The sequence below is a fragment of the Mycteria americana genome, chromosome 8 (assembly GCF_035582795.1).
Source record: "Mycteria americana isolate JAX WOST 10 ecotype Jacksonville Zoo and Gardens chromosome 8, USCA_MyAme_1.0, whole genome shotgun sequence".
Classification (NCBI taxonomy): domain Eukaryota; kingdom Metazoa; phylum Chordata; class Aves; order Ciconiiformes; family Ciconiidae; genus Mycteria; species Mycteria americana.
The window spans coordinates 12,479,889-12,506,585 of NC_134372.1; the positions used below are offsets into that span (position 1 = coordinate 12,479,889).

Consider the following 26,697-nt stretch of genomic DNA (forward strand, 5'->3'; position numbering starts at 1 on the left):
GGCACAAAAAATGAATACGTTCTGCTCTGATTTAAATTGATTTCTTTCCAAGGAGCTAGTTCTCCTGTTTTTTCTCTTCTGCCAGCCTCCCCAACTCCATTTTGCTGTCCTGCATAACACCTTTTTGTCAACCATGTTCTAAATTTTGTGCTCTTATTCTCTCAGCACGTAAGAAGCTTGTTCCCTATCACCCAGGAATACACAGCAATTGCTGTTGCTGAAATATGCCAAAAGTGCAAACTATTTTAGGTGGCACTGAAGAATGGAAGAGAGGAAGCAGTACATCACATCTTTTTTCAAAATAAAATATTAGGCTTAAACATATTTCAAAGGTAATTAGGAGGAGGAAAGTATTTATAATCTCAAATACTCAATGATGGAGTCTTGCCAGAAAGCATTTTATTTCCTTTTAGGCAGTGAAACAGGTGTCAAAATGAAGGATGGAAGAGAAATGTATTTTTAATAAAGTGAGCAAACTATACTCTGCTTCATCAAAACAGGAGAAAGTGTCATGAAGAAAAAATGTTCAAGTAAGAGAACTGGTATTTAAAGGGATCCAGCCCTTCACTGGACTGTAAGCAAGAGTGATTGTACTTCTGAGTGGTACTACCATATTCTGGAGATCAGAGAGAGAGAATGGAGGCAGAGAGAACAGGGAACAGGATTAAGCATATATGGCTGCTCCCCAAACCAAGTAAATTGGTCAGATACTTGAATGTCATATGTAGACTGTAACCCTTCCTGTCGCAGAGCCTGCATCCCCCTTAAGCTCAGAGATCCTTGCTCTTGCAGCTCCCCAGCACATCCCAGTGCCTCCCACTGTTGCATCCCCTAGATGCTTCCTCCAGCACTGTCCATCACCCATTCCCTCCTTTGTGAACCCCCCAGTCCTGAACATCTCTCCCTTTCTCAATTCGAGACTTGCCAGCTCAGGGTTCCTCTACCTGTTGCCATGTTCCTCCAGCTCCGTCTCGCTGCCTACAGCTGCTCGTTCCCAGTACTGCCAGTGCTACTGGCCTCAGTAGCCAACTCCTCAGCCCTCCCCACAGACACAAAGTCCTGATCTCTAGCAGACACTTAACAAAATTCAAACTTGGACTGTGATTTCCAAGAAATTACTTACACACAACTCAGAGCAAAACCAGGACACAGCTACGGAAAAAAAGAGTTGTACCATAGTCTTTCCCATAGCTTCTAGGAATCACAAAACATAAAGACTCTGTTGCTACCTTGTACTGCTGAACACATTGAAACAAGATCTGGTAAAATTAATTTAGCATCAGAATTATGTAAATTTTATTTGTGGATGCTGCTTTCTGAAAGGTTTAAGTCCCAGCTGCACTAGGACTGCACATAAATCAGAGATTTGTACAAAACAGCATGAACAAATATGACATCTGAAGGGGGGAAAAAAAAAAGGGGTAAAGAAAATAGCTCCATCTTCATAAGGCTTCCCTCAAAAGCACACGGGCCAATCCATACCCTTCTGCATGACAGAGAGATTTCTCCGTATCAATAAGGGAAACTCCTAGACATCTGCTAGGCTCACCATCTCGTGGCTGGACCAGGCCAAGAAAACCACTCCAAGGAAAAAACGTTCAGCCACTGCTCTGCAAAGTGAGCAAACAAATTAAGGTCCCCTTGAAACAAATCAGTAACTGAGGCTCAGAAAGGGATTGATACTTGCCTGAAGCTGAAAAGAGTTAAGAATAGCAGAACCCTAACTTGAGGGAGTAGACAGTGGCGTTCACTGCTGTATACACACACAACACAAAGTCTTCCTTCTCCTCCAAAGCAATTTCTATAGGACAAAAGCCATTCTTAATACACAAGATTTAGGGGCAAAAAACATACCCTTTCCCAGAGCATCCAGCAGGGATTCAAATTATTGTACTTTTTCAGTGTCTAACCTAGTAGTATCAAAAAACCTGCAGTGACCAGCTCAGGTTCTCCTATTTATATTCCAATCTAAGGAGATGTGAATTTCTGTATGTGTTTCTACAACTCAGTCCTATTTTTTAGTTGCATATAACTGTGTTACCTACAAGCAAGTACAACTCAAACGCATCACCTGGCTTCCAAGTGAAGTTCCTGGCTTTGACTCAGTTTCCAAGAAGCATCCGTATTGATGCTACCCCACTACAAAAACGTGACTGATAAAGACCCAAGATAGAGCTGCAACTTGTAGTTGGGGACCAGGTTTACCAGTGTTTGTTAATCCAGATATAACTTGTTATAATGCAGCAGCCAGATTCAGATTTCAGTTCAGCAGGGTCACATTTGATTTAGAGCAACGTGGAATCCCAGTGAGGCTCTGAGACTTCACCTTTATCAGAAAACACAAAGTCATATTTACGTTACTGGCTGTACTGGTGTTTTAGCAGGCTCTCCAACCTTGTTTTATTCACAGCACACAGTGGTCTACAGAAATGGACAGCAATTAGGGAGGCAAGTGATCTGCCTTAGGATATGACTGTTAAATAAATAATAAGCAACCTGCCTGAAATCCTGTTAGTATAGTAATACATGCCTGTCTATATTAACATAGCGTTTTGAAGACTCTTAAATGCCAATCTTTCTGGCTTCTCTGGATCAAACTAGATACATCTCATTTGGAAACATCCTTAAAAATCAATCAAACAGAAAAGCAAACATCCAAACACACACAATTCAATGCAGCCAATCACACTGTCCGTCTATCTAACTGCAGTCCCTACTTGTGTGTGTATATCTCCCAAGATCACTACTACAATACTCCAACATTTCAGTATAAGGAAGATTTTGTAGACTGTGGCAAAATTGTGGTTTATAATTTTTTGGCAGAACAAGCTGTCCATTTTGAGGGCAGCTGGCTCAGTATAGGAATACCTAGACAACACTTCAGGGCTTGTGCTTGGATAGAAGACAAAAAAAACACATGATTCTACTATTTCTTCTTTCATTGCAAGACTATTCTTTTCTCATCACCTCCACCATGTGAATTACATGCCTAAAAAATACACATGCACACTTCAAAATACAAGCTCAACAACTTCCACAGCTTCTCACTTCGCACTGGTGGTATTGCTTCAACTCTGTTTACAGTGTGATTCAGTCATTTTCACAGCAATGAACTATGAGGGCATGAAGAAAGCATCTGTGTCATCACTGAGTGAACAAAGGAGGACAGTTAAAATTCAGAAGGAACAACACAAAACTTTCCCGCAAAGGCAGACCTTAATACTTCTGTACTTACTCAGGAAAAGTTTTCTACTCCAACTATATTTTAAGAGAAATAATGCATTAGGAAGACTTAGGAAGAAATATTTACACACATGCATGCTATGTATAATCAGTTATTTGTGGCATAAACATCAATAGACTCTGTCTGTACAACTCTGCTTGCCCATCTGACTGCTGTGACTGCAGAATAATTTCTCAGGTGCCCTCAAAAGGCTATTGTTGAAACAAAGTTAGTCATGGTACTGCCTGGCACCAAAATCAACTTTGGTAATTACGTAAGGTGGCAGCAATACCACTTGGAAGGCTTGTTTACCAGCAATATTGCACAATGTGAAGTGGAACATGCTTGCCAGATGTGGCTGCAGTTCAAGATGAAAATACACTTGCAGAGTTACCAGGTGCTCTGAAGCAGTAAGATATCGCTTCAGTAACTAGAGAGAAAAAGTGCAGGTCCCTTCAAAGTGTAGAGAGGCAACTATCCAACCAACAGAGTTACAGCCACTAGTTATAAATGTAGACATTAATTTAGGAAGCGATGGGTACCAGCTCAATCACATACCGGATTTAAGATCTTGAATAAAATCATTGTACAAGTAGCAACGTCTATGGCTGCGGAAGTGAGCATGACCATGCACAGCTTGGTACAGGGCATGTGCAAACCCTTCTGATATGCCTTTGCTACACACAAACCAGCAGGCACAACTCATCCAGTCAGGAGAAGCCGTACCAGCCGTCCTTAGCTGTTTATTCTTCTCTCTTGTCCTCCCCACATTGTTTCAGCCAAGAACAGACCTACCTGCTGCTATCACCACCATGTACCATCTATAGGAGAGGCACTGAGACCTCATTTGTAAAGTAAGTTCAGGGAGTAATTTTGCCAAATGAACTAGTGTGTGTCAATGCAGCTAGCTAAACAACGTGTTGGGAGAGAGCAAGGAGGTGGATGGAGTACAGAGCACCACAATCTGATGAAAAACACAGAGCTGGTTGAGACTTCACAAAGAGATTCCAAATTAAAACTCCTAAGCAAATACGTACATTTCCACTAACATTTGATATTTATTAGGCAGTGCCAAGACATCATGTAGTCACCATTTCTGCTTAACAATTGGCATATGTTCACACACAGGCTGAACAAATCCCATACAAGTTTAAGTGAGGGGTTACAGAAAGGGGGTTGAGGGGTTTGAGGGATTACAGAAAGATTTTAAGTCGTGACCCTCACAAACCTATCAAAAGAAAAATGGTAGGATTACGAAAGACAGCTTTGTTCCCTCTTTTCTTAAGCCTGAAGACTAAAATAAAGCTATTTTCCTTAGGCTCACAAGTGAATGAGAAATTGTTGTCCAAGGGGTTGCTTAGTTTGGAAAAGATTTTTCTCCTTCAACTCCAAATCACCTACAGTCTACCGGTCTGCCCTCACTAATAATCTGGTTGGGAATCAAAGGCAGACAAACAGACCTCCCTGATGTTGCTGAAGCAGTCTGTACCACCGGTTTCGCAACTGTGCCAGGTCAGATGTCTTGAGCATCAGTTTGCATATTAGCCATCACAACTCTTAGGTCTAAATTAAAACCAAACATACTGCCTCTCCTAAAGGCAATAAGGTTGGAAGTGTGTCACCTCTGGTTTAAGACTGGACAATCTGATTTAAAAAAGACATAGACCTGCCTGTGTCCCAAAGCAACAAAAATGTTGTTTATATCTGAATCAGAATACCCACATAAAAAGTATCATTTATCACAGATGTGCCAAAGAACAGCTGACTATGGGGGCCTGTTGTACTGTGCGGATGGAATAAGAGTCTTTGCCACAAAGAACTCCCACTCTAAATCAGCATTTAAATCTAAATCCCTTCTAAGCCTGGCTCCTTTCCCATGACCTCCAAAATCCAGGTATAACGTACTGTTATTTCACTCAGGTTATCAAGCCGTAAAAAACAACAACAAAAAAAACAAACAAAAAACCCCTAATGAAAACATCACGATGATTAATCATGGGAAATAAATTCTGAATTTCTCAGTTAAATATAAAAATAAGGATTCACGGATATTTGCCACTCTATGCCAAAAAAGTGGCCAGGGCACAACTGAGAATTGCCCACAATTAGAACAAAAACTTGGTTTCAGAGTGGTCTATTTTAGTTTTTCTCAGTCTAATCAGTTAAAGCTACCAAAATAGTTCAGAAGTTTCGGTATCTGCTACAAAGCCATCAGTAACTCATGCAAATAGGCAGATGCCAAGAAAAGCCAACAGATTCAAGAGAACTTGCAGCAACGTTTCTCTCTACCATGTCCACGTCCAGTGCACCAGAGTCACTTCATTTTTACTTCTGTAATTCTCAACACCAGACCAGTCTAAAGTCCAGCACTGGCGTTCACTGCTGAGCTAAGCCTCCCTGCTAACTGAATCACACAACATGTGAGAAACCTTCTGGCCCACAATCACCATTCAAGATGACCCAAGCTTACAGTTTAATCTAATTATGGTTTTAACCATCCACAGATGCTGCAGGTATGCAGGTGACACCAGGTCTTAAAGGCTCAAGGGGGAAATAACCTTTCAGCTCCAGCAATATAACTCAAAATCCCCAATCAAATAGGTATGAAGCTGCTTTGCTGACATAAGTTCTAACAAACCAGAGGGAGAGACAACAAGGAAAAATCTGGCTGTCTCTTGCCAAATAGGTTTTAAAAAATAAGAAGGAACCAGGCCTTCCGGAAATACAAACTGATTTAGTAGTTCTGTAGGAGGGCTGGTGTCTCGTGACATGCATCGAACAGACCTGTACTGAAGGCTCCAATCTGGAAGCCAAAAACTTGGTTCCTTACCAACATCACAGCAGGACTGTAGAGATTAGTGCGAATGAAATGCTTTGAAAAATGAAAAGCATTAGCTTAAGTACTAAGTATCATTAAAACCCTAAAGATACCTGGGACAGAATAATTATTATTCACTTGAAATTACTGGGAAAATATTATTTTATTTATAAACAATGCATTTTAGTTTAGCAAAGGGAACCATTGGTAAGCCATGAAAACAGAAGTCCTACAGGAAAAAAAAAAGTACAGTACAAAAAAGTACAAGTAGCAAAACAAGCTACTTCCATATCTGATACCAATCAGTATGCCTCAGACTCCGACCCATGGAGACAACTTCCAAGAAACATGTTCAAGCACTTTGGGTTCTTCAGTCTGGCCAAATATGAACCCATAAATCTAGGAGATAGGAAGGAGATTTAGTCACATGGATGGAAATGCTTTCTTTGACTTTTAGTTAGTGAAGAATAGGGACTTTTTTGGTCATGGGCTGTTTTAACTACTTGTCATTTGTGTCTCTGTCTTCTCCAGATGAGACTGTGGCAACCTATTCCTCCTAGAGCTATTTTGTGTGGAAACAGAGCTCGAGTCCCAAACTTCTAGCTGGTCTACTATGCCCCTCTCTACAGCTGATGTTAGCTGTCAATGTCCTGCCACTCTAAAATATCAAAAATAAAAGCTCTAAGTGAAGGGAAGATACAACAAAAAAAGAACTTGCCTTCCCAAATGCCCTAGCAGAGCAGTTAAGGACAGTGATTTCTTCAGATGCATTAGCAACACAGACCTGTGAAATCTGTGGCCTCCAGAAGAACACAATGCCCTTCCACTTGGAACCTCTGAATTTTGGACTCCAGAAGATACATAGGGGCAATTTTAAAAGTTTCTTAACTATCCAACCCTCTAATCATACATAGGCATAACACCCACTTTAAAGTGTGTGCTGAAGACAGGGTGCCAAACTGTACCTGCCAAAGAGAACATCCAGTTGAAATCTCTGAAAGAAAAAACATGCATTTTACATGATTTTGCATCACCTCTTCATTCAGAAACTTACTACAGGTGGTAACCTTATTTCTTTAAGAGTATTGTATTGTATGTTCTATAGCTGTCAGGAAGTAACTGTACATTTTTTTAATGTATGCATCATACTTTACCTACGACAGTAACATTTTCCAACCTCAGCAAATTTTGTTCCACTGACTGCACAATGAACAAAAACCACAACAGCTAAAAGATAGTCTCTAACCTTTGCAAAAATTTTGGTCCTGAACTCTGTTCATACTTCTAAAACAGGAAAGTGGTTTGTTGTGCATGACAATAGTTTCTCCATATCTTTAAAGTTCTTGTTATCAACGGCAGTCTTTTAAAAATTCATCCTTGCAGAAAAGCTGGACTTCAGTAAGCTTACATTATTTGAGAAGGTGCTTTGAAGTGTCTATTTCTAATCCTCCGATCTGAATGACAAAGAAGTTATTTGCAATTGTGAATCTTTAAAATGCAGATCTGAACTGATGCCTCTATGTTTCTGCAACTCATTAACACAAACTCTGCAACTCAGCCTTTACTTAATGTCTTTGTTCCATTCCAAAGTGAAGCACTAGTGCTGTCTCTTAAGATGATTACTCTTGGTGAGCCAGTGTTTCCACATGCACATTCTGAGACCCAACAAAAATTACATTTTCAAAGACATGTGAAATAGCATTCTCTTTATCTGCTATTACAAAGCGACAGCCACAACCCAGGATCCCTTATTATTCATGTATTGTACAAGTCTGAAAATAGACGGCAATGGGATTTGCAGCTGGCAGAATGGCTCCAAAGCTGAGAAGAATTTTTCTACCACATTTTACACAAAAGCAGAAACAGGGCTCTGGGCCCTGGATCCCACATGATCCAGCAGATGCTGTTTCCAGCTTCAGCAAGTTTTCATTCAGAAGCAACTGCCTCCATGTTCAATAGTGCCCCATGGATCACATACAAGATCCTGTTAGCCTGTATAAATGAGAGGCCTGATTTAGAATTACAGCAAAAATACAATACACAACTTCTGTTTGGGAGAACTAAAAAACTGCAATATCACCATGTCCCCCTGTCATCTCAAAGGGGTGCAAATGTAAGGTTCATGATGGTCTGACATGAGAAGCATCAAGCAACAACTGTATCTCTCAATTCCCAAAAAGTATGTATTTTTTATTGTAATGTTAATACTCTAGTAAAACCTATATGAGAGAACTCATCTGTGCGTCTTCTCCGTGGCATCTATTAATTTGGAAGGTTACAAATCTTTGGTTCAGGAATGGCTCAAAAAGAAAATGAATCCACAGTTACTATTTCAGCTCCATTTGAGTCAAAGGGGTCTTTTTCGCTTCTGCTTCAGTACCTGGAACTGACTGCTATGGCCCACGAGATGCAGGTGCCCTGCAGCAAGGCCAAATCCCACAGCTCACACCTGCTCAAAATGCCAAAACCAAGGGCGGAGGCGCCGACGTTGTTTCCTAGCCATCGGAGAGCCACGGCGCGCGGCTCCTCTCACGCACAGCCTCACCGCAACGATTGAGCTCCTAAAGCTGCCGTGGGAGCCCGGGGACCTGTGGGAGGAGAAGGGGCCCGGCGCCTTCACCCCCGCACCCGCTGCGGGGCCCTGTGCAACACGCACAGCGGTCGCCCCCGAGGCCCGCCTGCTCCACCCCTCCTGCCCGGGGGAGCTCGAAACTCCACACACCTCCTTTTGGCTTTGCACAACAGCCTTACATAATACCAGCCGCTCGCTGGGCAGGGCCTCCCAATTTCCCACGTCCCTTCCCTGCCCAGACCTATTTCTTCCATCCATCCAACCATCCCTCCATCTCTCCTCCCTCGGGTTTCACCGCGCCCGCAGCCCGTCACGGGCCCGGCCCTCTCCTCGCTGCTGCGGAGCGGCTTCACATAAGCGGGTGCTCCCGGGCGGGAGGCGCCCACCGCCGCCCGCGCTGCCTGCCCCGGCCGGGGGCGGCGGGGCCGGGGGAGGCCGGGCGGGGAGCGGCTGCCCCGCCGAGTGGCAGGCGAGGCCGGTCGCCGCGGGGGGGTGGGCGGCTCCCCCGGCCGCACTCACCTCCTGAAGTCAAAGGGCATGTTGGTAGCGGGCGCCGGGCAGGCTGCGGGCCCCGCCGCCCCCGGCCCCGGCTCTCGCCTCGCTGCCGCCGGCTGCAGGGCCAGGAAGTGACGGACCCCGCCGCCGCGCAGCACCAGCCCATTGGGCGGCTGGAGCCGGCTGACGCTTCCGCCGCCGGGTTACGGGCAGCGGCGGGAGCGGCGGCCCCCGGGGTACCGCGGGGGCCGGCCGCAGCCCTCGGCCCCGCGCCCCGGGGGCCTCGCCCCGCGCCCCAGCGCCCCAGCCCGCCGCCTTGGCACCACCCGAGAGCCCGCTGAGCTCCCCACGGCACCCCATAGCCCCAGGGGTCCCGTCAGCACCCCACAGCTCTGAGGGCCCCCCCCGCAGCTCTGAAGGGCCCCCTCGATGCCTACAGTGCCCTGCAGCTCTGAGGGCCCTGCCAGCATCCCATGGTGGTCCCCTCAGCCCCCCGCAGCCGCTGCCAGCACTCCATTGCCCCGGTGGCCCCCTCAGCCGACCCTCTCCGTGCCCACAGCACCCCAAGGGCCCTCTCAGCACCTGTCCAGGCCCTGGCAGTGCTTGCTGCCCCACAGCCACAGGGCTCCTGTCTTCCGGGGCCGCCCGGAGATGGCCCTGCCCGGCAGAGCAGGCTCAGCCCTGGGCGGCTGGCTGTCCACGGTCGCTGCCCGCGTTAGCGGGGTGCGTTGGAGTCTGCCGGCTCCTCCGCAGCAGCCCTGAGCTGCCTGCAGACACGGGCTGCACCAGCCGATCCAGCGGGGCTGCCCGGGCCTGCAGGCTGGAGCGTGGCTGCTCACGCAAGTGGGGTGTTGTTTCAGGTTTTGTCGGGCATCTCTTGCATTCTCAGCATCGCAATAGTAACAGCTTATGTTTGTGAACGCAGTGTAGTTTCTTCTCTGTTTGGAGACAGAGTCAAGCCACAGCGACAGACTGGGGAAAGTCTCATGCTTCTGCCCATAAAGGAAGGAGGAACAACACCCTGCATCACTGAGACATGCACCCCTCCCCGGTAGAGGATGAACTCCTTTGGTGCCAGCATGGCTTTTTCACTTTCTTTTGAAAATCTTTCTGCAGTTTTATCGGAGACCGAGGAATTAAAATAAGAAAAGTCTCTCCTCTCTTGCCGTTTTGCCTGAAGTACTGATGCTTTTGTGTGACTGCATCCCTGCCGGCTTTAATGCAACGCACATGGCTAATCCCGCACTGCTCCATACACCACCCTGGGTCCTTCCCTTAATAATGTCGCCAGCTAACAGCACCAGTCAGGAACTTTTTGCTGCAGGTAAAGTGTTACCATGGCTGTATTAAGAAGTGCTGTCAGTCACATACAGTGCACGTTAGATTACAAGAACAAAGTACAACTACTCTTGCCTTTTAAGTCTAAAAGCAGGGCAAGCAAAAGAGGGAAATGACAGCAATCTAAATATGCTGTGTGCAACATACTGCTTTTCTAATTGATTCTGCAGCTTTCTTCCTCTTCCTTCTCCTGTCATCATCTCTGTACTTAGAGATTCACAGCTTTCAATTTTTTCCTTTCACCCAGAATCAAGGGCCATACCTGGATAAAAAAAAGAAATTCAGATTGAAACAAGCAGAGACAAACTACCAACGAGTCAGAGCTGTTAATCAATGTCGTAGTCTTTCAAAGCAAAATATAATAATTCATGCTGGGAATATTCAAAACTAAACTGGAGGAATCCCGGGGATGACACAACAAGGCACAATCCCTCAGAAGCCCCCAGGGAACAGATAAAAATACCTAATTGATTTTTTTTTATCTCAGACACCTAAATTATCCAACCGCATTGTGCAAGCATATTCAGCAGATTGCTAACTGATCAGCCACGAATCCTGCTGCACTTTGCCTTGTGCTCCAAAACGGAACAACCCACTGAAATTAACGAGACAATTCTCATCTCTCATGAGGTCAAACCAATTAGATAGGCATAGCCAGCGGGTACTATCTGTAGTGGAAAAAACAAAACAAAACAGTACCGCTCAGGTTAGAGTTACACAACCAAGTGCCCGTCTAGGCTCCTGGCAAGGCCCGGATATCATTAGCTATTATTAACTGTCTTGTGCAAAGGCATCAGCTCTCTCAGGAGCCAAGAGGGTGCTGAAGTGGTTACAAAAGCACTTCACTTGTACGGTAGACAAATCTTGAGGTGGCCTTGAAGAGTCGTTCCTTTTGCACGCTCAAGGCTCAAGAACACAACGCAGTAAGAGCTCACATTGTGAAGATTTTATTTGCAACTAAAAGGTCAAACTCTGAAGAAAGTAATGGGCTCAGAGCAGCACCAGAACAGCTTTCCAATTGGGTCCAGCTCACTTACATCCTTGCCAAGGGAAGAAGGTAATGCCCTGAGATAAGACCCTCGTCACAATATTGTTTAATTACATAAGGCTTCTAGTGAGCCTGAGATAAGAACAGGAATTTGTCCGCAGTCCAGCTGGGTGCGGCTGCTTAGATCATGTTGTGTATTAGAATGGGAACTAAAAGCACGGGTTTATTCGAGGTGGTTGTCACATCATTAGAACTGGAATGAGTAAACTGATACTGACAACTGACTTAAAAGTTAACTCTTTTTTCATGTGAGCAATAAACTAACATTTTCCTGACAACAGTAGCCCTAAAACTATCTATTGTTTCTCTTCAAATTGCATTAGGAACATTAATTGAGCCAAACTTCTTCTCTGAAATCAGTAAGTAAATATTTTCAGAACTCTTTTATCAATGAAGAAACTGAAACAGAGTGATGAATTGACCACCTAAGACTACAGAATAAGATCAGCTTCAGCTCTAAATTAGCAAACAAATCCCTTCATTCCTAATTCTGTGTTCATATTTCTTCTTGCAAAAAAGAGTATTTTCCTCATTCCAGTTCACTTTCTTATCAATAAATCAGATCATGGATGACTCTATCTGGATTCCTAACTAATGCCTCACAGCAACAAAACTGGTACCTCCTTCCTATAAAAAAAGTGGCCAAAAAGTGCTTTATTTGAATCATCTTCCTGGATATTTACTCCATAAATTTGTTGTTTCTCCAGGTTTCCTAGACATTCCTAATTTCTAGATTATGTGCTATTCTTTACTTTTAACTTCACTTTAAGCATATTTATATTTTATATTAATCCTTGATAATTTTGATTATCTCTATTTTGTAATCTCAAAATTTCCTCTTTCCCAAAAAAAGTGTAACGTTGATCCTTACCCATTCAGTGTGGGTTTGGATAATATAACATCTTGTAACACCCATGTATGAGTTCCTCTCTTGTTTTGTTTGTGATTCCTTACACATGGCTGAGTTTTATGTTAGCCTCTGGCTTGTGCTACGGCTCTTGCACTGGGAATGTATTGTAAGTGCTGTGACTGGGTCATGAGCAGCATTGTTTGCTAAAGGTAAAGCTGGGTACATACAGTCATCATTGAGGTCAATTAGGTTTTGTTCATCAATTGGGAATGTGCACTGACTCTTACGGAAGGTGCAGTGCTTATTCACTTATGCCCCTTCTGCTACTGAGGTGTCTTTGCTCCCAGCTGAAGTGTAGCTTTTTGTTTGGGATGTTGTGTGGCAGGGTATGCAACACCAGATGTTACTCTTGTACATTTATTCACCACAGGATATGCTTCTAGCACTCGTGTCAGGGTGGGTTGGGGATTGAAGTGAGCGCATTGCTTTGCAGGGCGTGTTTACTTGATTATGTGTTGTATTCTGCAGGGTGTGTCGCTGACTGCATGAAGCATTAAACACAACTGCCATTCAGGAAAAGGAAAAAACATTTTAGAGAATGAAGAGAAAATGTTATAAAGCATTTAAAAATATAAATACCAGCATGTGAGGAAATCTTTGTGAAGGAACAGGATGCGCATGTAGATGAAGAATTCAAACACAAGTGCTATGCTAAGTATAATCAGTAATGAAAGCTCAGCCCTTCCTCTTAGGATTTTAGTAAGCTACATGTTGGCAGTACTTTCCAAATACCAGGGAACAAAAAAGCAAGCTTTAAGTCTTGTTGCAGTTTAGTATGTGTTTATCATTATCACATATGTTATGCTGTCCATCTATTATTGTGAGACTGGACTTTAAATGGACAGTAGAATAAATGAGTATCTACTCAACTTACTACATAAGGTCCTTCTTTATTGAGTATCTGGCTTTCTCCTTGAGAAGACATAACAACCACCTCTCTTCTTCCTGCTTAATATGAACAAGAAATAATCTGATTATTTGATAGATCACGGAGCTGGGTACAGCTGCCGTGTGTATGAGCATGGAGAAGGGGGTCTGTGCAGCCACATGGCCGCTTCCTTGTCCTGGTACAGTGGGCAAGCACATCGTTAGGCAATGCTAAGGGGAATCTACTGCTCTTAAAGCCCCTAGAAAATTTACCGGTTTTAATACGGTTTCTCTTTGTTTGCTTGTTTGTTTTATTTTTGGGTGCCAGGAATTTACTATGGGAAAGTCACAGTAAGCGGAACATTTTTGTATTTGGTTTCTTTTTCCACGGTGGACATGAACTCCACAAAGAACTTTCAGCTCCTGTCACAGGCTTACCTCATGCTTTCACAGCATCCCTGTATTGATTAGCGTTTAGTGTAGTTCAGGAGACTGCAAACACATGAAAGGTCATGGCCAAAGGGAGATGCAAGTTAACGGTTAACTAAAGCGAAGTCCTGTAATAGAGGACTTTAAACACTAAAACAGAGGGCCAAATCTCAAAGAGATTTGGGATTAGCAGCAAAGAAGAGTTGAGGACTAGCACCTGATTCTCAAAGGGGGAATGCTCTGTGGTGAGTTACATGCCTAAATTCCCTCTACACTGGAGAGGAATAGTTAGGAACTTAAGGACCTGAAGTGCCCTTAGCTAGTACACCAAGTGGCGAGATGCCTACGTCAGCCAGTAGGAAAACTTAAGAGAAGGGAACATCTGAATACCTCACGTTGAAACTCTGATACAGGACCAAAAAGTGTTTGCTTTCAGGTTTAAGTAACACATTTGGCATGGACACCTGAATCAGTCTTCTCAGTGAAAATATGCCTGGGAGATGAGCCACCCCCTCTAAATACTCACCAAGTGCTGAAGAGCACCACCCTGGAAGCCAGTTCTGGACCTTTGACCAGGGAGTGCTGTGAGAAACTTTACGGTGTTCAAGGGAAGGAGGAAAATGTGCTCTGCCCAGCTTCTGAAAGCTGAGCCACAGTGTAATCAGGAGTGCAAAATGTCTTGTGTTGGAATAGGGTGCCTGGTTAGGGCTCTTAGCTGGGAAACAGTGGCGATATTGCGACTGGGATACTGGTGAAGGGGTCCATGACTTACTAATGTTAAAAACCTATAAGCATATAAGGGCTCCTGAGAGTTCCCTTCTGCTGTGTACTTTGAGTCCTACTCAGTCACAGCATGCCTAGGAAATTGGGCCCTTAAGACCTTACTGGCAAAACCCCCGCCTGATTTCTGGATGGACTTAGGCAAGAAGTAGCTGACAGAATTCAGCCCACTCGGAGCAGTGGGGCTGCTGGGCACAAAAAGGCGCCAGACCTTTTGGCGCCTAAAGAAGCTTTCACCAGAAACTGTAGGCACTTACAGCATCTGACATAGCTGAGGAGGGGAGGCAGAGCTTTCCTGGGTTGCTCTCATGAGCACAGGCGCCAGCAGTCTGCATAAGTTGCACTTCGGTGCCTGAGTGCTATTTTGGATCTCTCCCAGAGACCTTGCACCAGCATGCTCTCAGTGAGGAGCTCAGCAGGGGCTGGGGATGCTAAGTGCCTGACTTGCTGCATCAGGAATGACCTTCTCAGAATGGGTGGCTTCTTCCTAGGCATGAGCTGTGGAAGCCAGCTCGGGCATCCACATGCAAGGTCAGGCTGTGCTCAGGTCTCTGTCTAGCAGGAGGGAATGCTATCCTGTGGCCAGCAATACATGGAAACCAGCATTTTTCAACAGAATGAGTATGTGAGGATTCAGTAGCACTGGGTCATCGCAAAGGCCCTCAGGCAGTAAACAAGTTAACCAAACCAAAACCTTGACAAGGAGGAATTTTTCAAAGCAGGCACTGGAAACTTTGTTGGAAGACTTGCCAAATCCTACTGCAGCAATCTGTGGGCAGCCAGTCATGCTACTGCAGCTTAGCAGGTTCTCACCCATCATTTGACCCATTGGAACCAGCCATGTGCGTGAGATGTTGAATAGCACTTCACCAACTTACTTTTGGCATGCTTGTCTATGCTGCCTTATCAGCTTTCTCAGTGGTTTCTGCTAGATATTGTGTAGTGTTCAGGGAGCTGAGTAAGCCCAGTGGGACATTTCAGACAAGAGATGCATACTCTTTTTTCATCTTTTTCATAGTAAGGATATGGATTTTTAATTGCTTCTTCCGTGATTTGCTAGCAGCCTGCCTCTTCTGCAAATGATACTTGTGTTTTCATCATTCTTGCGTGGTCATTTCGCAGTCCTATGATGGTCAGTGGACTGGGGAGACTTTCTCAATGCTGAAGAATCTGTTGCAGAAGTCAGGGCATGGCTAGAGAAAATCTTTTGTTAAGAGGTTTTATTAACCCTCTAATGAATGAAGCCAGAGGTCGTTGTCTCTGGTCTTGCGTTGGTTTCTCTTGGAGCCTGTGGACTAAGCATTTCTGAAGTGTCATTGTTAGGGTATGATTTTGCCGTATCTGGCCTCTGATTTGGAGTGGGGTTAGTTTTTGGTGGTCAACTTCAGATGACTTGCGATCCGATCTAGCGTCTATCCTTGTTGCTAACTTCAGCGATCTGCCATTTGGCCAAACAGAGACTCCAAACTGGTGATTATCTCAAAGTGTTGGTTCTAGCATATATGAGAGGGACATGGAGAGAGAGAGTGCTGTAAATACACAGAGCACGCAAAGAAGCGTGGAAAGATATGAAAGAATGAAGAGAGAAACTGCTTGAGAAGTGAATGCCAGCAGAAGGGAATTGGGAAGAAATGAGAGCAGATATGTAGGCAGACTTGTGCAGGAACTTAGAGGTGAGGATAAGAAGTTTCAACCTATGGCAGAAGCTAACAGGAGATGTATCTGGGGAGCTGATTCATCAGAAACAAAGCTCAAGTGAAAGGTCCCTTTCAAATGAGAGTGTGCATAATCAGAAATCACTAAACCAAAGTGACTTGAACAAAGCAACAGATAAACACTTACAGAAAATTCCCCCTGCCTTTAGAGGAAGCCAGACCTGGCAGTCTCCAGACTTCACCCTTGCCAAAGAAGACCCCTTTTTCACCCTGTCTCCTATGAGGCCACTTCATGGTTTCTTGCTCAAGCTTCTCACAGAAGAAAGAGCAAAATACTGCCCTCCTCATGCCATGATGATAAGCCTCCAGTGGAGCTAGCTGGTGTTTATTTTAATTGGACTTTTTTACTTTTTTCCTGGCACTTTAAAGTTTATGAACGGAAAGGATCAGTCTGACTCAGAGACTGGGCTACTTCCAAACATTAATCTTAGCTGCCATATGTTAATGTTGTTTGGCTCTGCTGCATCCTATGGTGTAAAGTAAGATGTCTGTATCCTTTCATCTCTGGTGTCAGAGGCTACTAAAGGGAATATGTCAGAGACATGGGCAGATTGTGATTGCCTGATGTACAATGTACAGGCATTTAACAAGATTCTATGAGTAAGAAGGCCTAGAAAACATCCATGTTCTGTTCTCCTGAAATTAATATTTTATCATTCTGCAATATTGGCTGCCAAAATGATAATGTCCAGGGCAATTCTTTGGCCTGGGCTGACTCTGAAATCTATATACAGGTTTTGGTTATCACGGTATTGAGCCCAAGGTAATAAACCTTGATGTATTAGGTTGGGTTCAGTAGTACAATATTTAGCCCCTTTCCTTTTGGTTGGCTTCGTAGTATGGGTATAACAAACACATAAACAAAGATGACTGTCCTGTCCATCATGATTTTTCCAGCACTGAAACATGAGTCTCTCATCATTTGTGTTTCACTTTCTTCCATTCTCTCTCCCAAATGTTTCCATTCTACGGTAACTATTTTCAAATTTTATCCAGTCTTTGAGGGTGTACACTCAAAGTATTTGGTGTTTCCCTGCCCCTTCTTCATCTTCTTACTCATGCACTCTCTTCCCTGAAATCATCATGGGAACAACCCTATGCAAAAAAAGAGAGAAGTTTCCAATTCTACTTATTTCAGTGGAATTTCCCTGCTGCCCTTTTTCCATATCAGTGGATGTTTTTTGCTAACGACAGTAGTGTGAAGAGCGTCAGGAAGATGAAAACTTCATTACAAGGACATTCACAAAGGCTAACATTAGCCTACTGAAACTAATTTTCCTAGATTCCCTCTCAAGCCTATGTGCAGGGAAAGGTTTCCTCCAGAGGCAATTCAGAGCAGTAACCTCATTCCATGGAGAACATAGGGCATCCAGAGAGATTAACTCCTTAAGCCTAAAACTTAAAAGCTTAAAAACATTGAAATTCATTCTCATCTTCAGGGGAGTTACAGCAGACATATACCTAGTCCTGCTGTTGTAGATGTGTTGGCCTTTTGTGCTGACAAGAAGAAAGATGTCCTCGACTGGATAACCACTGGTTTATTGTACAGAACAACATCCCTCAGTTCTCTTCCCAGCTCTGCAGCCAATTTTCTAAGCAGTCCTGAGCAGGGAGCCCTTTGGCCTTGGTTTTCTGCATGGGGAATGATGTAAGTCATTATGTTAATTAATATAAGACTTTTCTCCAGGAGGACAGAGATTTGATGGACAGCTGATGGACATTCAACTATAGCTAGCAAAGGCTTAAAGTTGAGATGTTGGCTTGTGATAATGAGGGTTAACAATTAATGAATAGATCCCTTCTGCTGCACGAGAAGCTAGACACACAACTTCCCCACACTGCAGGGAAATTTTATGTGCACATTTTACATTTTTCTATTTCCCCACTGCAGGCGCTGAAACAGCCAGGCCGACGTTTGGGAGCATATGACTGACGAATGGTACAGTACGTTCACTTGCTGTCCGGAGACTCGTCAGAGTGACAAGTTGGAGCTGTAGAAGATAGAGATGACTCATGACTGGAGCTTTGTGCAAATGAGGAACCTCTTCTGTTGCGTCCTGTTGTACCAATGAGGCCACGTAAAGTTCACGTCAGTGACGTTGCGTTCCCACGTCCCCTCTGTCTTTGAGGCAGGACAGGAAAATGGGGTAAGATAGGTGTGGTTCCCCCAGAGAAAGCAATAGCTCAAAACTGGCAGTGAATCTGAATGTGAAACCCCTGGAACTGAAGGTTCCTTCCCAGCAGCAATGCCTGGAAAAAGTTTGCTGTTGCCTTGTGCTGTCAATTGTAAAAGTGATTGAGCCTCTTGCCACTGACTGTAAATTCTGAGGGGGAGCCAGACCAGGGGGAAGCAGTGAATTTAGGCAAAGCATTCTCTCCCTGGGAATCAATCAGTTTTAGTAAGATTTATGGGTCATCTGTGCCATAGCTAATAAACTCATTTAGCTTATCGAAAGCACAAGAAAAAGTCCTGCTGCTAAGTGGCATAATACTGCATGCCCTCTCCTAGTGGCCTTGTGTAGGCAGCGTATCCTAGGCAAGAGCAGTGAGGAGGAGTAGAAGCATGAAAAAGCAGTTGAATTGTGTCTATCCAAAGCGACAGATAATATTATTCCAGGTGGAGGGCCAAATTCTCTGACTCACTCACACAAAAACCACATTGAAGTTTACTGAAGACAATGTAATTGATCTAGTGTAAAACTAATATGAGAGAGAAGAATGCCTCCAAAATGTTGACCTCCTTAGCTGTCTTATTTCTAGTTTGCCATGACTTGTGTATGTATATTGCTAGGAGGTATAGCATAGCCTGACTACTGCAGATGACTGCAGAGAGCCAAAAGGTATGAAAAGTCAACAAACTAGAAAGGATTTGTCTTGCATGAGATATGTTGTTTAAAATCAGAAGGGAGATTTGATTGACTCCAGTGGGAGTTTTGCTTGAGTAAGGACTTAGGACCTGAAATAAGAGATGAAAAAAAAATCTATCTTGCTAGCCCAGAGCTCACAGAAGAGTGACTCCCTTTATTTACTCTGTGTAATTCTGTTCAGATGCAAGTAACTTCCCTCAAATTGTTTCAGAGCCCGTATCACTTTTTCTCAGTATTCAGCACGTTTCTTCTTATATATGATTCTGTTCCTTTATCTGTAGATATTATCTGACTGAAACACTACACAAAATTTTTCTCATCCATTACAGTCATCCTAATTTGATAATGCTCAGTACATTTATTTCCCTTTGTCTTGTTTTTTCCTTTTCTAATTGATTCAGACATCTGTCTGTTGCAACCAGTCCTACCTATTTTAACCCTACTCTTGTTAGTATTGCACCTACAGAATTAATGTGTGCTTTAACTTCCAGAGAAGTCTGCAGTAAACTTCCCAGACAGGTGATGAATTGATTCAACTCTCATTTCTCACTGAATTTAAAGGTCAGTCTTATGATGCTGAGAGTTCCTCCATGAGCTAAGTCCTTCATATATTTTTGCTCTTTTCATTGCCTGTTCTCCACTCTGTCCCACAATGTAATGGCTGATAATTATGCTCTTTTCAATGGTGTATCTCCCGGTCCATTGAAGGTAGGACTTTTTTCTCAGTAGAAAGCTGACTCATAAGGTATGCTGCCTTCTATCCTTAGAAAAAGTGAGTCACTAATGGATTTTTCATTATACATTCAAGTACCATAGACTGAAATTTTGTCCTACCAGTCTAGTCCTGAGGTAGTGTTTGGAAGTCTTTTTGGTTTGGTATTTTAGTTATGTCTCAGTGAGGCTCTATGAGATACAATAGATGCTGTACAAGGAGCTGTTTTGTATTATATGCTGTGAGTATTCCCATTAACTTCAGTAGTGCCATGGTTTCACTCTTTGCGTGCTGTGTGCTTCCCTAGCTAGAAAAACACAAAACTCCCTTACACCTGCATCACGATATGTTCAGCATCTGTCTTCACCCAATACAAATAGTTTACAGTTGTTTTTCAGAGCTGTGTGAAAGCTGAGGAGGCTGGGACATAACTAAAACAATATGAATCCCATTGGTACTATTGCATTAATAGAAATAGTCCTTTTGTTCGGGCAGCACTAGTTTGGTGATCTTTCAGACACTCAGTGAAGATTCACCAGTTCTCACGATGGCCCATGACAGAAAGCTAAATGATATTATTTCTATTTTATAAATAAGGGAATTAAGGTTGGGGGAGATTAAGTTGTGATAGGGAGGCAACGGAAGTATTGTGGATGGAACCCAGGAGTCCTGTACATTTTTTTTTTCCAATGCAACAATATTTTGTATCAAAGATTTTGCTGTATTTACAGTCACTGCTATTTAACTTTGCGTGATGTCAATGTGAATGAGCATCTGGCAGAATCTGTGTAGAGTTGCAACATAGTCTGCAATTCACAGGAGGGTACCAGTTTTTGCCTATCCACGTTGTATTCTGTTAAACTAGCTTTGCAGGGTATTTTGAGGGGAGAAGTCTGAATCTCTCTGATACTGACAGAAGCTGTTATTTAAAACTGTATGATGAAGATGCAAAAGGGATGCTGTTAGGGTGGTTGCTTTGTTCTTCATTACACTAAAGTGGATATGCTGCAATGACAAGTTTGTAAATCATAGTTAGTTCCGTTCTCACACCACCCAATAACCTTACAATCTCTCTGTCAACTTCCTGAAGACCTTGGGAAGCTATAATTTGTGATAAAAATGGGAGTTAAAATGTTACGTGTATATCAAAGCTGAAAATTTGTGGCTGGCTGACCTTTTCATTTTGAGCAAATGCACTCATTTCCTTTACGTTGCTTACTGTTTCCCTCTGAAGCTTGGCATAATAGGAAATCCTCCATGATTGTTCTCCTTAATCAGTGGCTCCATTGTGCCGGCTTCTGTTCCTTTCAGCGAGCAGTGCAGAAGATCTCGCCACGCTCCTAATGGGGCATCGCTCTCTGTGCTGTCAAGCGTCAGTGCCCCAGAAACTCAGACGTTTCAGTTCAGCTGCCACGGATGAGAGAATACCACGAGCGGTGTGTGCTAAATTCAGTATGCTGTCAGAATAAGGAAACAGCCCCCTGATTTTCGGTTTAGAAAAAAAGAAAAAACAAGCACTTACTGGGTTTTACAGTGATATTTCCCGGTGTTTGTGATTAGGCTTAGATGAATAATGAAAATGAAGAGTTCGTAAATTTAGATTTTGTTTCATTTCCATACGTGGGGTAATGTCATTTGTTGTCATGTCACTGCTAATATTTGCATAGTCATCTGACAATTATAAAGAAGGGGTACGAATCTTTAGGACAAATAACTTCTCCAGAAATATATTCTGAAATGCCTACTAATTATGATTAGGACATAATTTTTCATTTTCTGATTTCTTTCTCTTTGTCATCCAGTCAAGGGACAGAAGTTCTATGTTGTGACCGTACACCACAAACCGCAGATGGTGTAGCATTTGTACACATGCCTCTTGCTAAAAATTAGGCAAATATTTAGAAATAAAAGACGCATTGGCAACAGCTTAAAACAGCTTGTGAAATAAAGAAAGGCTAAAGTTGCTAAAAAGATTATTTGTATTGGTAACCTCTACTTCATAAAGCGTAACATAAACAAAAACATAGTGACAGGCCGATGCTCAGGAAGAGCTGATCGTTCACCAAGTCTTATCTTTTGCTTCCTGTTGCAGCACGGTGGTGTTGACATCATGTTCCTGCACATGCAATATGCAAAAAGCTCAGGGTTTGTAATTCAGTGTTGGCACAAATAAACCATTTTTGCTTGTTGCTATTGATTTTCTGCTGTTCTGCTTTTCTCCAATAAAGTTGATGTCTGTGGGGAGCCAGGTAGTCAGTCAGTCTCTGCAGACATTTCACAGTACATCCAGTTTTTTGCTTTCCTATCGTACGGCTTTCAAGTGCAGCTTGCAATAAAAAGGATAGAGCAGTGTCCAGAGGACTTTAGTCAGTGTAACCCATTCCTTATGCAGAATGTTCCCAGAGAAGACTGAGAGGGCTTGTATGACAGCGTGGTTAACAAAAATGGCGTAACAACCCCAGGATATGGCTTCATGCATTTACACTGGAGTCAAATCTCTAGGGAAATGAGGTTAGTGGCGGTGATGATGATAATAAATAATGCACGCTCCTCTTGGATCTTGGCTGACTATCAAGACAGACTTCCTGATGATGAGATGCATATGTCTGTCTCCAGTCTCTTCAAGGTATCTGCAAGGCACCATTTTTTGCAATTACAAAGGACTGCAGATGAGAACATGCACCATAAGAAGCAATCCAGGAGCATTTGTCCCAGACTTCTGTCTCTGATTTCCATAATTGTTCTCATCTCAACTTCTCAGACATTAGCAAGCCAAATCTCAGAACAGCTCTGTCAAGTGCTGACAGTGGTGGCAGTGGCAACCCAGAAGCCTGGAGGCTTTTAGTTTTGCCCGTCATGCTGTGCCTTGTTTGCATGAGGATGAGACAAGAGGGGGAGAGGTCCCTGTCACATCATGCTAGTAACAGATGGGGTCACTGAATATATCTCCTTTGCTTCCAGTAGGGGCTGAGACTCTGCAAGAGCACGTTACCAAGGGACTCTTCATGAAGACTGCAGAAAGCGCCTGCCCCAAACCGTGCACAACCGTTGTCTGGGGAAGTGGCTTTCTGCCAATTGCCAAATGTAACTGAAGCAAGGCCGCAGCGATGTTTGTGGCTTTTCTGTTGGCCTTGTGGCTGGCAATGCCATGTTGCTTCAGGTAGAAAAGAAGAAGGGCAGGCCTGGGGGGGAGCACTGGTTTGGTTGCAAAAAGGCTGGTCTCACCCCAGACCGCTGCTCTCCTCCGCAGTCGTTCAGCTTCCGCTGGCTTCATTTCTCCCCAGTAAAATGGGACCAGCTGCGCTCCCCTTCCTCCCAGGTGCGGTACGGGCCATTCTGGTTTCTAAGAGAAGAACAAAAAGCATCTCAGTGCACTGGCATATCTACGGGAATACCTTCTTTGCTGTTGCAGGGGACACCAAGTTTAATTCCAGTAAGTCATTAAAGAAGATAATTAGGCTTTGGCAATAGCAGGACAGACCTCCCTCCAACACATGGACCTATAACCCGGGTGTGTGAGAACAAACAAAATTCAACACATCTCAATGCACTCAGGTATCACTCAAAAATATTTCTTCATCTGCTAAAAAGCAAACGGAAGTTGGTATTTTCCCTGATTTGGGATTAGAATATACTTCTGTGCACTCCTGTCTAATCACATACTCACCTGAGGTTGGACTGAATGTTTGTTTTGGTTTATTCTTCACATATTTGATAATGAAGAAACAAATGCTCCTTGGCCCATCCTCTCTGACTCTCAGCCTCTTTTCTGTTGCTGATTTTCATAATTTTATCATTGGTCTCGTGACATTGAGCTAGCTGTTCAGGTTTAGTCATAGGTGCATTTATGATTATACATTACTTGTTTAAATAATGTACAAATGAAGATAACCTTTGTTCAAGGCATTCGGTATTGATTCTTTTTTTCATAAGCCGCTATTAATCAGTGTTGTAAAATGGGATGACTTTCCATTACATTAGTGCTAGAGATTGATTCTAGGTCCATTCCCCATGAATTGCTTTGTCGCAGCTACACTAAGAAACGAGCAGGACTTGCCCCTCTGGTCTCTCCTAGAAGGGAAGAAGGTTTCTTGAGCGCATAGAGCACTAGCAGGGCAGCATGCATGAAGCCTGGATCAGTAGATCACTCTCAAATGAAATTTCAAAAGAGACTTGTTACCTAATTCCTGTCGATAGCCCCTGAAAACCTTGACAGTCTCATCCTTAGACTGCATTGAACTGTCAAATAGAAACAGGAGATGATATCTTAGAAAGTCACAGTGAAAGTGGCAGCTTCCCAAGCCTATGAGATGCTCAGGGCTGTGACAGTGAGTGTTGCTTAGGTGGCCTGGGGCAGAGCCCGCTGTTCTGCCTTCAGGAGCATTTGAAAGAGAAAGGGGGAAGGAGTGCTGGTGCACCTCTAAATATTGTCTAGCGGTACAGGACGCCCGGATTAAAAGACATAATCCATTATGTGAATTATTGGCAGATGAGGCCAAAAAGAAAGAATGGATGGTATTCCAGGAGCTGCTGTTGAGAGATGAATAAAATGAATTATATACGCCAGACTTAGTATTTGTTAAGGAGAATCAGGCTTTAGTACTTGACATCACAGTGAGGTATGAGAGTAAATTAACATCGTTTGCTGATGCAGTGGCGGAGAAAGTTAAGAAATATCAACACCTAGAAGGTCAAATTCAAGAACTGATGAATACCAATACTATCAAATTTATGGGATTTCTATTAGGGGCACGCGGGAAATGGTATCAAGGCAATTACAAGCTGTTAACGGAATTGGGACTCTCCTCTTCCCGAAAGGATTAAGTCGCTCATCGTTTATCGAATCAAGCGCTATTTTCTTCAGTGGACGTTATACATATATTTGTTAGTCAATTACGGACTATTGTAAGTTCTTAATGAATTATTGAATTGTAATTGTATCATTTAATGAATTGTTAATAAACTGATTCTTTCTATCTATCCATCTAAGGCAGGAGCCGGACCCTCCCAGGAGTGCCAGTAGTAACAAAAATGGCACCAAAAGCTGCCAAGGGTGACAAAAGCTTATGTTAGGGTATTGATAGTATGTAGGGATGTTATGGGGTCGGAATCATGACGCGCCATCTATCCTGCCAAAAGACATTAATTACTGGTCTTTACCCAGGTGGATGGGCCACCTTTACTTAACCCAGAAAAGGAACATGTATAATTCTATATATGGTCAATAAATAGCCCTCTCACGCAGTGGGAAATTGCCTGGCAGACAGAGCAGCTTTAGGACTCCACTGGATACATCTGTCAGCTCATCTCTCCATCTACCTACATATAATGCCCTGGCACTGTAATTGCCACATAAACCATCAGGCATCACTTTTGCCAGAGGAGGTTTTTTTTCAGCCTTTGAAGACAAAGTTAAATATAATGATCCTTCTCCTACAGAGAGAGCAACTGAGGCACAGAGGATCTGAAGGGCTTGTACAAGGTTATGTAGCAAGTCACAGGCAGTAAATCACCAGGTGTCCTGATTTCCTTCTCACCATATGAATCCCTAGAACTCACTATCTCCTGTAATAAAGCTTAGCTCAGAGTCTTATTTTGAGATTTAATTAATATGCAAAGTGCTTTGATCCCCTTTGATGAAAGATTCTGTGTAATTTGCTATTATATTTTAAAGTAATATCTCTAATTGTTATGCAGCAGTAAAACGAAATACGGATAATTCATTTGCTATTTTTAGGGAAAGAACTGAGTATTTTACTCCAGCAGTTTTAGGTTACAGTCATTTTAAAGAGGAGAGCTGTGAGATTTCTGCTGCTGTTGAAACATTTAGAAAGTGAGGATTAGCAAACATACAGTGTGTTCTGGGATACTGCCTTTGTAGGGGTGAGTTCCCCCAAGAGGATGACTAACAGCAGGATGTGGGACATAATTTGCATGTTCTCTGACTCTGCTGCAATCATTTGTGTATTGGATACTTGAATTATACATTACACAGAAGGTCACCCACTTGCCAAGCTGACAACCCTGCTGAATGGTGCATAGCCCTGGATGGGGGCTGAGGGAGGATGGCTGATATTATTTCAAGAAATGCTTAGTGTTGGGTTCAAAAAGAAATAGCTCTATGTATGAGAGGACTTGGAATTTGTCACTGAATACTTTGGGGGGTTATTTACTCATTCTGCACCACCCTCCTGCTTGCTCTGACTTTCAGGTTTTTTGCATCTGCTTCTGGTCTTTTGCTGTGGTGAATCTGATGCTGTTGATAGGTGCCATAAATCATCCCTACACGCTCAAATGCTCTCTCTGTACGGAGGTGCAGCATGGGCAGTGGCAGATTTCCCCTGCTCTGCCTGCTAAGGCTGCCTCTGTTTTTTCTTAGGGAGACAAGAGAGTTCCCTGCTCTCATGGCTGCCTATTTGAACTAGGTTTCTTCACTGACACAAAGACACCAGCGGGTGCTTTCTCTACTATCCTGCTCAGAAAAAAAGACTAATAAAGACCCACAAACTCATTTTTGTAGATCGCCTGTCTGGGAGGAAAGATCTGAACAGCATCTCCCATAGCAGATAGCCTCTCTGAGAAATCGTTTTCCACATATTAAAGTTTCAATGAGAGTAATACTGATCACATATTTCCCCTTTGAAACATTATTTTTTCTGTCAGTACTGACCGTAAAAAAACAAATGAAAAAAAGGAAATGATTCAAAACTAACTGACAGAGTGCACTCATCTAATCATCTGATTAGCTTTCTTGCTGATTGTCACACTACCTTGCTGTACCCTGGCTTAAAAGTCTTTGGGGCAAGGACTGTGTTTTACTGGCTCATGTGTTTGTACGGGTCCCTGGCGATACCCTAACTCAGACAAAACTGCGATCGGCAGGTGATGCTTTGTGAGCTGCCCTCAGTGTGCAGACTCTGGAA

General features: G+C 43.3%; 1 protein-coding gene and 2 long non-coding RNA genes across 3 annotated transcripts in view; 1 reads left to right on the top strand and 2 right to left on the bottom strand.

The window, feature by feature from the left end:
* ERGIC1 (endoplasmic reticulum-golgi intermediate compartment 1) overlaps window positions 1-9,274 on the bottom strand; it is a 61,289-nt gene extending 52,015 nt beyond the window's left edge. Inside the window, exon 1 of the mRNA XM_075509734.1 lies at window positions 9,133-9,274. Coding sequence (XP_075365849.1) covers window positions 9,133-9,152 — 20 coding nt within the window. The 5' untranslated portion in view covers window positions 9,153-9,274. The remainder of the gene's footprint in view (window positions 1-9,132) is intronic.
* LOC142413516 (uncharacterized) lies at window positions 6,186-8,670 on the bottom strand. Its single transcript, XR_012776828.1, has 2 exons — window positions 8,422-8,670; window positions 6,186-8,033 (listed from the first exon to the last, which is right to left on the bottom strand). It is a non-coding gene; the product is annotated as an uncharacterized LOC142413516 (long non-coding RNA).
* Window positions 9,275-10,063: 789 nt separating the features above from the next.
* Window positions 10,064-19,570, top strand: LOC142413434 (uncharacterized). The gene is made up of 3 exons (XR_012776818.1): window positions 10,064-10,432; window positions 18,087-18,284; window positions 19,554-19,570. It is a non-coding gene; the product is annotated as an uncharacterized LOC142413434 (long non-coding RNA).
* Window positions 19,571-26,697: the final 7,127 nt, after the last annotated feature.